The 12,238-nt window shown below is 43.0% G+C and overlaps 1 protein-coding gene and 1 long non-coding RNA gene across 3 annotated transcripts in view; one reads left to right on the top strand and one right to left on the bottom strand.

Annotated features, from left to right (window-relative positions):
* ITGAV (integrin subunit alpha V) overlaps positions 1 to 12,238 on the top strand; it is an 87,612-nt gene that overhangs the window by 38,228 nt on the left and 37,146 nt on the right. For both annotated transcript variants that reach the window (XM_077883159.1, XM_077883158.1), the window contains exons 6-12: positions 1,797 to 1,842; positions 4,581 to 4,706; positions 5,291 to 5,335; positions 6,518 to 6,561; positions 6,662 to 6,718; positions 8,959 to 9,011; positions 9,384 to 9,586. In XM_077883159.1, the coding sequence (XP_077739285.1) occupies positions 1,797 to 1,842; positions 4,581 to 4,706; positions 5,291 to 5,335; positions 6,518 to 6,561; positions 6,662 to 6,718; positions 8,959 to 9,011; positions 9,384 to 9,586 (574 nt within the window). The remainder of the gene's footprint in view (positions 1 to 1,796; positions 1,843 to 4,580; positions 4,707 to 5,290; positions 5,336 to 6,517; positions 6,562 to 6,661; positions 6,719 to 8,958; positions 9,012 to 9,383; positions 9,587 to 12,238) is intronic.
* The window catches only part of LOC144304656 (uncharacterized), a 42,520-nt gene continuing 31,686 nt past the window's right edge, over positions 1,405 to 12,238 (bottom strand). The window contains exon 3 of the long non-coding RNA XR_013371580.1: positions 1,405 to 1,514. This is a non-coding gene — a long non-coding RNA (uncharacterized LOC144304656). The remainder of the gene's footprint in view (positions 1,515 to 12,238) is intronic.

Genomic DNA, 12,238 nt, shown 5'->3' with positions numbered 1-12,238 from the left:
ATTCTCTCCCTAGCAGGTGTTGCTTATCTCACATAGACATCAGAATGGGAAGGGAGGACAGTGGACAGTCTCCTGTAGATGTAGATAGCCATTATGACTTAAGTAAAATTTCCAGCTAGATAGATTGATACAGCATTAAAATTTTCTCTTTTTGACTAAAAGTGATTTTTCACAAAACTCTGTCAATGGGAGCTTTGTTACAAAATCATAGTTCAGTTACATAAAAGCTGAGAAACATGCATGTTGCCACCTGTATGTGCCTACAGGCACCAAGTAAAGCTGAAGCAACTTAATTATTGTAAAAAATCTCAAAAAAAAAAAAAAGGAAAAAAGAAAAGAACCTCATATCTACGGCTCTGTGTAGTTTTAATAGAGCTAATATGCCCTCCAGAGTGGATAGTTTTTAATCTGTTTTTCTAAAATAACAATTCGGTGTTTTCAAAGGAGAATTTTCTAAAGTACTTTTCTTTGTATTATTTTTGTGTGTGTGTGTGCATTTTTTTGGATAGCATCTGTGAACATTTTGAATTCAAATTGAGAATATTAATTACTCCTAGAGAAATCTTATATATATTGATTAAAAGTGGAGCTTCCTTAGAAAGCTTATTATGACTTTCTTAGAAAATGCCTTAAATTTATTAAAACAATAGAATCTGTATAATTATGTAATTCAAAAAAATCAGTAAAGCCTTTTCTTATTAAAAATTTGTATTTTATCTTTATTTTACTAAAAAACTTTTTCTAGGACTATGGTTCTCGTTAACTTTCCTACATCATTGATTTAAATCACTCAGTTTGAAATTGATAATTCAGAATTTACTCATAATTTCTCATAATTCAGACCTTGAGGCAAAACAGGTAAAGTATATTAATAAATATTGGCTTTACACTTTCATGTCATATTTTCAAATAGGAGTTTGAAAATATGAAATAAGTTTTGAAATAAGGTTTTTGTCCCTATGCCTGTGCGCTGTGGCCCCAGAAATACTCTCATACGATGAATACTCATTGCTAAATTAACTGTTTACTTTCTTCAACTCATTTCTGAAAAAAAAGGTCTCCCTTTAAAGCAGACAGCTTAGAAGTGTCTTTTACATGGTCAGGGCAGGACATTGTTGAAAGCTGGAAAGGGCTATCTGTATGTTTGAAGGGGGAAAACAATTTTTTTTTTTTTCCATCCAGAAGGAAGAAATTTCCAAAATGTGCTCAAACACTAAATACAGTTACCTCGAATTAGATACTTAGTTTGTCACAGATACAAGAAGAGCTAGTCAAGTGTAATTTGTGCATCTAACTTACCCTGAAATTTCATTTTACCCACTAATTTCATTTGTTTAGATCTGCAAGACACTAAAAAAATAATTTTTCATTAGCCAAATAATTTTTAATGATTATTAGAAAGTTGCCTATGTAGTCACAAAGGGAATACACAAAATCAATGACTTTTTGTCTTCATTGTGCCTCAAAAATATTTCGCAGTTTTGCTTCGTAACAAGCATGCGCAGCAGCCGCATCTGTAAAATCAATGTGTGCATTTTCATATATTACATGCATTATAACTCTTTTTTAATTTTTGTTGTGGTTTTTTTTTTTTTTGCCTTTTAGAAAAGGATGCAATGAAAATTTACTGAAAATAAGTTAGTGTTTGAGATTTAAGACTTCGATGTGTATATATATGTGTGTGTGTGTGTATAGCTTTCATGTGTATTGAATGTTAGCTGTCTGTGTATTGCATTGCTTTCAGTTTCTAAACCACCTGTTTTTAAATACGTACCTTTTTGTTTGATTTAATCTAGGCTGACAGAGTACTTCTTGGTGGTCCTGGTAGTTTTTATTGGCAAGGTAGGTTAATAGAGTTTTTAAATCACTCAGTAATGATTGTGTTTCATGTTCACTTAGCTTCTGTGCCTGTGAGATTTTTCAAACTATTGTAAAGAAATACATCAAAAAATACAATTTCGATGTATAATCACTGTCTGTTACACAGTATTCTTTTTTAAAAAGGACTGTAGTGTCCTATATGTAATATGTATAGAACATAAAATAGGTGGCGTGTTGAAATACATCTAATATATATTCCTAGTAGAAAAATAAACAATGCTTTTAGTAATTTATAAAGTAAATGTATAAAGTAATTGAAGACGATTTCTTTTTATGTAAGCATTCGGAAGTGACAGGAATACCACAAATTGTGGTATTCTGAAAGCTCGGGGTTTTAAAGTTTTTCAGATTTACACATTAGAATAGCTAAATGGTTATTTTCTTGTTAATCACTGCCATCAAGAATGATTTCTTTGTGTTTGGGGAGTTTTAAAAACAGAGGATACATTCAGAAAAGAATGTAGTTAAACTGGCATCAATCTAAAAATAAAACCTGTTCCTGGGTCATCCTGGGAGGCCCAACAAAATAACCATTTGTACAAATGCGTAACATCGTTATTTGGTTATTTGCGGACAGTTGGAAACAGGAGAATCAATGTGCTTACTTGCTCTATGCTTCATTTATCACTTGGTAGACACATTTTCTTTAGTCGGTATATTCACCTGTTAGATTCCTGCTAAAAACGTGCTGTTTACAAGGTCAGAACTTTTGCTCCTTGTTATTCTGATATTTAAGCATTACCAGTATCTGGAGGAGCTGGAAAAACCTATGACCCTGTTGATGTGCAAGTACTTTCTAATTCCGAATTTTACTTCTGAATTCTACACTATGCTTTCCCTTACTTGCTTTTTTTGTAGGAAAGCCCATGCTTGCTTTTTCTTTGTAGAAAGGGAAACTAAAGAAAGATGTATGGAAGGAAAATAGTAAAGAAAATAAGAAAGGATGAGAAATGGGAATAAATGGAAACGTGAAAGGGACGACAAAGGAGAGAGTAAAGAAAAGGGAAAACTAAGGGAAAGGTGGATCAGCATAGTAACCGAAACAGAAGAATTTGAATTTCTACAAATTATATACATCTATTGGAAAATGGAATGATCTAGGAAAAGTGTGTTGGGTTTCACAGTTTTAAAATGAAAGCAGAAATAGCGGTTCTAATTGCATCCAGGATTAAAATAGAAGATACTAATATTTTCTAGTAAGATAGAAAACACAAATTTATTTATTTTTTTCCTTTGGTGCTAGTTATGTCATTCAGTGGGGGGGTGGGGGGGGTGGGCGATGTCTGCTGGGAATGCCTGGGAGCCCGAGGTGGATTCTGTGACCTCAGTCAGGACCACTCGGTACCTCTGCCTTTTTCAGAGACTCAGCTGTGAACATGTTTAGAGGACTAGTTCCTCTCCTTCCTCTTTTTTTATTTTTATTTTTTTAAGATTTTATTTATTTGTGAGAGAGAAAAGAGAGAGAGCGAGATCACAAGCAGGGGGAGCAGCAGAGGGAGAGGGAGAAGCACACTCCGTGCTGAGCGGGAGCCCAAGACGGGTTCGATCCAGGACCCCGGGGATCATGACCCGACCTGAAGGCAGACGCTTGATGGACTGAGCCACCCAGGCGCCCCTAGATCACTAGTTCTTTTAACACCTGGAGTATTACACAGTGTCTGTTCATTTCTCTTTAAAAGTTAGGACAGATGCAGACAATCGATACGGTGTTGATTGGAATTTTCCTAAAAATAGTCTAGGGTATGGAACTGAAAGACTCACTGGTTGGGCAGAGAATATTTTGTTCTAATAATATTAAAATCAGCAGATTTTTACCCTGAATGAGTAAGTATGTCAGAGTCAATCTTTTCCATAGATCTCAGAGTTATCTCTGTACAAATAGTTAAAGTTATATTTTATTCAAAAGAGGTGACGGGATTTTCCCATGTTCTTTGATTCAAGAAGTATTTCTTGGATTCCTGCTGCGTGTTAGGTACTGTTTAGGCCCAGGGGATGAAGCAGTGGCCCCAGCAGAGCGTGTTCCTACCCTGCGGACTCAACCTTTGTGACTGGACCATTGGGACAGACTGAGAAACATTAGCTATGAGCTTGTCTCTGAAACGGCAGAAATGAAGAGATTATTTTCTTCATGTAGGGAGGTGATGTTTGATAAATTAGCCAGCCTTTCTCGGGGTAGGAAGCACAATCTGATTTTTGTGTACTGCTCAGGATTTCTTGTCTACCTGATAACTTTAAGGTTCTGAAAAAAAAAAAAAAAAAAAAAAAGGAATTGAACTCACCCATTCAGGCCTTTCCATAAAGGTATCCAAATGATTTGTGGGGGAAAAGAATTAGTAAAAGTAAAAAAGATATTTAGTCATTTCAGTAGGTTTTTCAAATTCTAATGGATTTATTTGGGAAACAGCTCTTGATTTTATTACTCTAGTTATTTAGCATCAATTTCTTTTGTGCATTAAGACAGATCTTGCATTTATAAAACTTTTGTCTCCTCGCTGTGACTAATTGTAAGAACTAGCTTGAAGAGAAGTAATTGTGACTATAAAAATATCAAATTTCAGATTTACTATTATGGAGAGTTGTTTAAGGCTAATAATTACAAACACTAATCTCTAGTGCTATCCTTATGTGTGTGTGCAGGTGCCGTCTATCCTCTGCATCATAAATTCCCATTAAAAAGTGATTTTATATATATTTTTCAGGTCAGCTCATTTCAGATCAAGTGGCAGAAATCGTATCTAAATATGACCCCAAAGTTTACAGCATCAAGTATAATAACCAGTTAGCAACTCGGACGGCTCAAGCTATTTTTGATGACAGTTATTTGGGTGAGTTAAACCAAAATATGGATTCATTTTATGGAGTTGCAGTGTTATTTGTCCTGTATTTGTGTATGCTACTTTGAGCAGGAAAATAATTTATGTTGAAAGAGATTAAAAAGAATTTTTTTTTTAATCTAAAGAATAGGCACATAATTTCAGGTTATTATTGGGTACTTAGGTTACATTTCAGTGGTTGAAATTTAAGAGTGGTTATTTATACAATGATTAATAATAACTTTTTAAACTAATTTTTAAGTCTTTAATTTTTTTTTTTTGAAAGTGCATGACAAAGGTGGGGCGGGTTGAGGCGGAGGGCGGGAGCGACACACATTTTGCGTGTCGTGTGTATCATGTGCTGTACTCTTACAATGCAGCAAGCTGGAGGAAAGAAAATATCAAGAAACCATCAAGAACATGCATTTACAGTGCGATACTGTATTTATTGAAAAAAAAACCCGCCTGTGCAGTTCGAACCCCTGTTCAAGAGTCTGTTCTACTTGAAAGTACGCTCGAGGGAAGCCTGCTCGGCAGGTGCGCGCCAGGGGACTGACTGTGCCCTGATGGCGGTTCCCGTTTTGTTCCCCCTTTAGGTTATTCCGTGGCTGTCGGAGATTTTAACGGCGATGGCGTAGATGGTATGATGCGCGTAAACTGTATTTAATCCTTCTTCTTCTTCTTCTTTTTTTCCAAGAGTTTTTCCTTTTTTTTAGAGACAGAGCGAGAGGTAGCCTCAGGAGGGCCCCGCCGGGAGGAGAGGGAGGAGCAGGGCTGGGGGGGGGGGACCTTGCTGCCGGCCCCGGGGTGGCGAGCTGGGCCCTGGCAGCCGCTTGGCCGGAGCCCCCGGCACCCCCCTGTGTGATCGTCCTGAAAAGATACAGCCTAAGGGTTTGAGACAGGCGACACTGCGAAGCCCGAGCAGGTACGGGGTCTGGGCCGGCGGCGTGGAGCGTGGCGGGGACGGGCCGAGGGGTCGGTGCCGCCCGGGCTGGGGCCCCGCGTCTTCCCGTGCGCCCCCCTCCAGCCCATGACGTTTTAGTTTTTCTTCAGTTTCTTCTTCTTGCTCTGGTGGAGCGGGTCCTGTCGGAGGGCTCGTAGGCACCGCCTGTGACTTCTGGGCCCTCACCCTGCGATTCTCTCCGTCCTCTGCCCGCTCCCCCCCGCCCACCGAGCTCAGTCTAGGAACCAGACACTCCCCTGATCTTGACCCCATTCCTGTGTCCCTGCCGCCTCCACCCCATCTCACTCTGTATTATTTTTCATCACCGTAGATACAACTTAGTTTTGTTCTGGGGTCACTTTATCCTGACCCTTCTCTTTTTAATAAGATGACAAAAGCCTAAGGGCGCACGTGCATTTATCTGAAGGTTCTCAAGAATCTTTCTCTATTTTGTGGACATTTGATATTTGTGGTTAAAAAAAAAAAATGTTCTGGCCCTTTATTGTGGAGTACCATTTTCAAAGATTTTTTTTTTTTTTTTACCTTCTTTTTCTGCTGAAATAACAAAACAGGACCTAACGCTCCTCCTGTAAATCCATTTCTTCTTGCAGTTCTCAATACTTGGTCTTGAAAATGAGTCATTATGGGGATCCCTGGGTGGCTCAGCGGTTTAGCACCTGCCTTTGGCCCAGGGCGCGATCCTGGAGTCCCGGGATCGAGTCCCACGTCGGGCTCCTGGCATGGAGCCTGCTTCTCCCTCTCCTCTGCCTGTGTCTCTGCCTCCCTCTCTCTCTCTCTCTCTCTCTCTCTCTGTGTCTATCATAAATAAATAATGAAATAAGTCTTAAAAAAAAATGAGTCATTATGTTTTTCCTTTCAGACTTTGTTTCAGGTGTCCCGAGAGCGGCGAGGACTTTGGGAATGGTAGGAAAATTAAAAGGAATCTTTAAAAAAAAAAAAAAAAATTCTGGGTTATCTTCTGTTTTACGACCGTATTTCATATGCTTTTGTCTTTCCTCCACAGGTTTATATTTATGATGGGAAAAACATGTCGTCCTTGCACAACTTCACCGGTGACCAGGTACGCTCTTAGACTGCTTTGTTCGTTTGGTATTGTAGCATCTGCATTCCTAACGTCGTAGACTTACGGATGATCTAATGGTTTGCGTTGACTGTGAGATGCATATATTGGTTTGATAGTCACTGTGGTGAATGTAAAGCAGGCTTCAGAGGGTTCACCTCCGGCCAAAGTCCTCTGTGTAAGGAAGGGCTTCTGTAATTGCACGTTTTTCACGCTCATTTTTCGCTGCACGTGGCTCATTTTTTAAGGAAATACAGAAATTGCAGACACACACGCCATACACGCCAAAGCACAGAAACTTCCTCTTTCTTTGCTGATGACACTGAACTCCCCGTAAAGGCGTCCTCCGTGCCTTGTAGTCCTACCGGATGCAAAACGGAGCGTGGCGCCGATGCCTACGATACGGGTGTCGTGAGCGCACTTCGCCCGAGGACGTGAGAGAAAGCGTTCTTCAGGTGGGAGGTAGTGCTCTCAGGTACCAGACGTTCTCTGCAGGTGCAGGCGTTTCACGGCCATTCCTACTCTTTGCATCAGAGAATTTAGGGACGACAAAGGGGAAGTTTGGCGGCCCGGGAAAAAGAAGCGTCTCGCGGTTTGCGGGCCGGGGACTCGAGCCCACGTCCTGCTCCGGAGACGCCGTGCATGGCTTTGCAGGAGGATCAGCAGGCTCGCAGCATAGACTCCCCAAGCGTGAGAGTCGGGGCAGGTGCGCGGCATGGAGCGGCCTGCAGCCGACAGGCAGTCAGAGCGGCGGCGGGGGGTGCGCATCCCTCCGGGCACCCGTGACCCCCCGGCCTCACGCAGCCTGTCCTGGGGGATGCCCAGTGTGTCCCTGGATCTTGTCGCACACAGTGCATGATGCTGTCTTTCTTCTTCCTCCGCCGCCGTTTTTTTGGGTGCCGGGGGGTGCCGGGCGGTCTTCGCTTGAGGACAGACCTAGGCTCTGGGTTCACGGTCCTACTGCGTAACACAAGGTACGTGCCACCGTGAATGTGGTGGGTCACTCATAAAGAATAGGGACAGAGGTGGCTTCCTTATGGGGTCGTAGCAACAACCACAGGAAGGCACTTCCGTCCTGGTGCCCAGGATAAAACTTGTCTCCGTAAATGCCCGGCTTCTCTCTGCACGTCGGGGCAGAGGGCCCGCGAGACCAGGCCCGAAGGCTGCGCTTGCACGGCGGACGCCCGCTCGGACCCGGCCACGGCGTGCAGGGGCCCCTCTCGCTGTCTTCCCTCACGCTCATTCACCCCAAACCAGATGGCGCAGGCCTCCCCGTAACTCCCTCCTGGCGGCTCCACTGCTCGCATTGTGGAAGCTTTGCAGACGTTCTCCTTTCCGGTGTGTTGACCCATTCCTCACCTCGGTCCATCCTTAAACTGTCCCCTCTCTCAGTTTCGCTTCTGCATGCTCATTTTTCGTTGCACGTGGCTCGTTTTTTAAGGAAATACAGAAATTGCAGACACACACGCCGTACACGCCACCTGTAGAACTTTCCTTTTCACGCTCATTTCCAGCCAGACTGCTCGGTCCGGGGCGGTCCCGTGTCCTGGAGGAAAGGACCGTCTCTCTCCTTCCACGTAATCCTGTAACACGTCCAGAAACATTTGTCCTGTGTATGATCCAAAAGCAACGCCCCTGGGCAACCAACCAGCTGAGACGTGAGACAAGAACAGAGTCATTCCGAGGTCTTTCTAAGCAGTGATTTCTTGAGAGTAGCAGCGTGTTCACTTAGGGAGGGCCGGTGAGGACCTATTAACAGTCGTCCCGTTGTCTTCGGGAGAGCCAGCTATCACCTGGTAATGATCATCGTCTGTTATCTTCACTACACAGACCCCCACTGATGGCTTCTTGGGCTCGTGGAAAACTGTCTGTGACTCTGTCCTTCTGGTGGTGTGTCTGCGTCTGCCGCATGCTGGGCGGTGGAGAGGAAGGGCGGTGATAGGTTAGGCCTGGGAAGGAGTATTGATCACACTTGGGCCCGAGTGGGATGCGTGCGAGACACTGACCTGATATGCAGGGACGTATTTTGCCCTTAAATCCAGGAAAATATAAAAGCATCATCACCGGATTGTGTTGGGAGAAGAAACCTAAGAGAAGAAATCAAGATTGAAACACTGATGGAGAGAGAGAGAGAGAGAAAAAAAAAAAGACCCTTCTGTGTGATGAATACACCAAGAATATTAACTGTCCACACTAGTTGAATGAAAAGTAAATATTTCATTTTCTTCTTTTTTATCCAGATGGCTGCATATTTTGGATTTTCTGTTGCTGCCACTGACATTAATGGGGATGAGTAAGTCTAAAACGATGTTTCCGGGAACGGTTTATAAATGCGTTGCTAAAACTAAACAGTCTTTCTTTTGTTTCTTTGTCCCCTTCCTGCTGATCTTTCTGTTCAAAGAAACCATTTGAACCAACCTTATCACAAATACGAGAAAAGTTCATGATTCCAGTAGCTTTTGCGATAAGAAGGGATAAGGTCATGTTTGTGAACCACTCGTGGTTTCTTAAAGGAGTTGGAGGAAGGTTTCAGTCTGAAATGACTTTATGCTTCAATCTGGTCATGACAGAGAGAGAGAGAGAGAGGCTGAGTTTTCATAAGAAAAGTCATTGCTCATAGATGGAACGTGATCTTGCCGTAGTGACGAGCGTCCGGTTCTTGCAGTTACGCAGATGTGTTCATCGGAGCGCCTCTCTTCATGGATCGTGGTTCTGACGGCAAACTCCAAGAGGTGGGGCAGGTTTCCGTGTCTCTGCAGAGAGCTTCGGGAGACTTCCAGACGACCAAGCTGAACGGGTTTGAGGTCTTTGCCAGGTTCGGCAGTGCCATCGCCCCTCTGGGCGACCTGGACCAGGATGGCTTCAATGGTAAGATCCGGGTTCGACAGCAGTGGGTTCCTGATTTCGTGTCCACCCTCCTCGACGACGGGAGGTCGTAGTAGCAGATCTTCCTGGAAGGAAGCATTTGACTGGCAGCGACACACCGGGTCAAACGACAGTTGCTCTTTTTCCTTAAAAGTCAGAACAAGTTTTTTTTTTTTTTTTTTAAAGTCAGAACAAATTTAAAAAGAAAAAGGGATTCTGATGAATCGTTATTCATATAGCCTCATCTTAAGAGTCTTGCAGTGAGTGGTTAATTTCTACAGGGAAATCTGCTTTCCCAGGGAGCCTGGGGTCAGGTGGGGATTTTTCTCTCCATCCTGTGTAGCAGCAGCACCCTCTACTGTCCCATTTGGATGCAAATGTAAAAAAATGCACCCAGGCACCCCCTGGAGGCCATGTGACCCTAACTGCATCCCTTACAGGTACGATTTGCCGATTTGCTGATTTGTCGATTTGTTGATTTGTTGTTCCTACTTTTAAAGCCCTGACTTTGTTGTGGCATCTAAGAAATTCAGAAGGAGGCCATAACTTCCCTTCTGGGGGGCAAGTAAAAAATACGAGCTCATTGTTTTATAATAGCCCTATTTAACAACTTATTTTTATTATTTTTTAAAGATATTTATTTACGAGAGAGAGAGAGAGAGAGAGAGAGGCAGAGACACAGGCAGAGGGAGAAGCAGGCTCCATGCAGGGAGCCCGACGTGGGACTCGATTCCGGGTCTCCAGGATCACACCCTGGGCCAAAGGCAGGCGCTAAACCACTGAGCCACCCGGCTGTCCCTAGCAGTTTATTTTTATTTTATGTTTTAAAGATTTTACTTATTTATTCATGAGAGACAGAGCAGGAGAGGCACCCTTATAAGACTTTTTAGAAGAAATACCTGTTACAAAACCCGCTGGAGATCAGAGTAGAGAGCTGGACTGTTGGGTTTTCAGATAATCGATAATACATAGGGGCGCCCCTTAGGATATTAAAAAAGCTATAAATTAAAGAGAAAACTTCAAAACTATGGCTGACTCGTGAGCCTTCCAAGCAGCAGTAGAGAAGGAAAACATGTTTTAGGCTTCAAGACCGCTGCACTCCCGCCTGCGGGGTCGTTTTATGTCATGCGCCGGAAGGGTCATTTCTGAGACTGACCCCAGGTGCGTCCAGGGTGAAAACCACCTACAGGGACATTGTGGCCCCTCAAGTAGAGCCCTGAGGACTTTTACCTCCAAGAGAACATGAATCAGATGTAAAGTTTAAAATAGAACTTGAAAACAACAGTATGGGGGCACCTGGGTGGCTCAGGGGTCGAGCGTCTGCCTTTGGCCCAGGTCATGACCCTGGGGTCCTGGGATCGAGTCCCACACATCGGGCTCCCTGCAGGGAGCCTGCTTCTCCCCCTGCCTCTGTCCCTGCCTCTCTCTCTGTGTCTCTCATGAATAAATAAATAAAGTCTTCAAAAAAAAAAAGAAAGAAAGAAAGGAAGGAAGGAAGAAAGGAAAGAAAGAAAGAAAGAAAGAAAGAAAGAAAGAAAGAAAGAAAGGAAGGAAGGAAGGAAGAAAGGAAAGAAAGAAAGAAAGAAAGGAAGAAAGGAAAGAAAGAAAGGAAAGGAAGAAAGAAAGAAAAAGAAAGAAAGAGAAAGAAAGAAAGAAAGAAAAGAAGGAAGGAGGGAAGAAAGAAAAAGAAAGAAAGAAAAAGAAAGAAAGAAAGAAAGAAAGAAAAGAAAGAAAGAAAGAAAGAAAGAAAGAAAGAAAGAAAGAAAGAAAAAGAAAAGAAAAGAAAAGAAAGGAAAACAGCCGAGAACAGGCTGAGCTGTTACTTGTTGGTCACAAGACCATGCAGAAAACGTAGGGCCAAGTTTCAGGTTCTGTCTTGAGTAAACACACCGAATTCCTCGCGTCCGTCCGTCTGTGGGTTTTCTGGGAGATGCTGGGCGTGTTTGCCGTTGCTTTGTCTTAAGGGTGTTTCAGCCACTTATTTAAAGGAAGTCTCCTTAGTGTCATGATCCGGCCCGTGTCCCTCTCTGCTCCCTGTATTTCCATCAAAACGTGCGATCTGTGAACGCAGCGATTATGTCACCAGCAGATTAAAAAATACCAAAATCTTACAAAGATTTTTACGAGCAGATTCTACTTCTAGAAATGGAGAGCAGAGAGGATGATTTTTTTTCTTCCTTCCCGAGTTTCTCCTGGAGTCTTACTGGCCCAGATGCTGGTTGTGAACGATCTGAGCCGTCTTTAAGGAACTATTCATACGCACTTGCAGGTTACACGTACGTACAGTTCACACACGTAGAGCGGACTGTTCATTACAGTCCAGACCACGACGTTTGTTGAAACCGGCTGACGTTCGCCCTTTGGATTGCCATCCGTCCTCTAGGCCCCCCTTCCTACCCACACCCACTAGGAAGCCCTGGGGGTCACCACGAGGACACCGAAAACAGTCACGCTATGTCCTACAATCACGTGCAGTTTTTGTCAGCACCCCTCTCCCCACAACCCAGAAAGAGGGAAGAAACACCGAAAATAAAACCTGAAATAATCAAAGGAAGCAATCGGTTGAGCGAAAAGGTAGGACTTTCCGGACTGGACACATGCCAGCCGAGAGAGAAGGTGATTAGAATGTGTAAAATAATGAGAAGTCTAGAAAAG

The sequence above is a fragment of the Canis aureus genome, chromosome 34 (assembly GCF_053574225.1).
Source record: "Canis aureus isolate CA01 chromosome 34, VMU_Caureus_v.1.0, whole genome shotgun sequence".
Classification (NCBI taxonomy): Eukaryota; Metazoa; Chordata; class Mammalia; order Carnivora; family Canidae; genus Canis; species Canis aureus.
The sequence above is the reverse complement of the archived record's forward strand: the minus strand, read 5'-3'. Positions and strand labels throughout refer to the sequence as shown.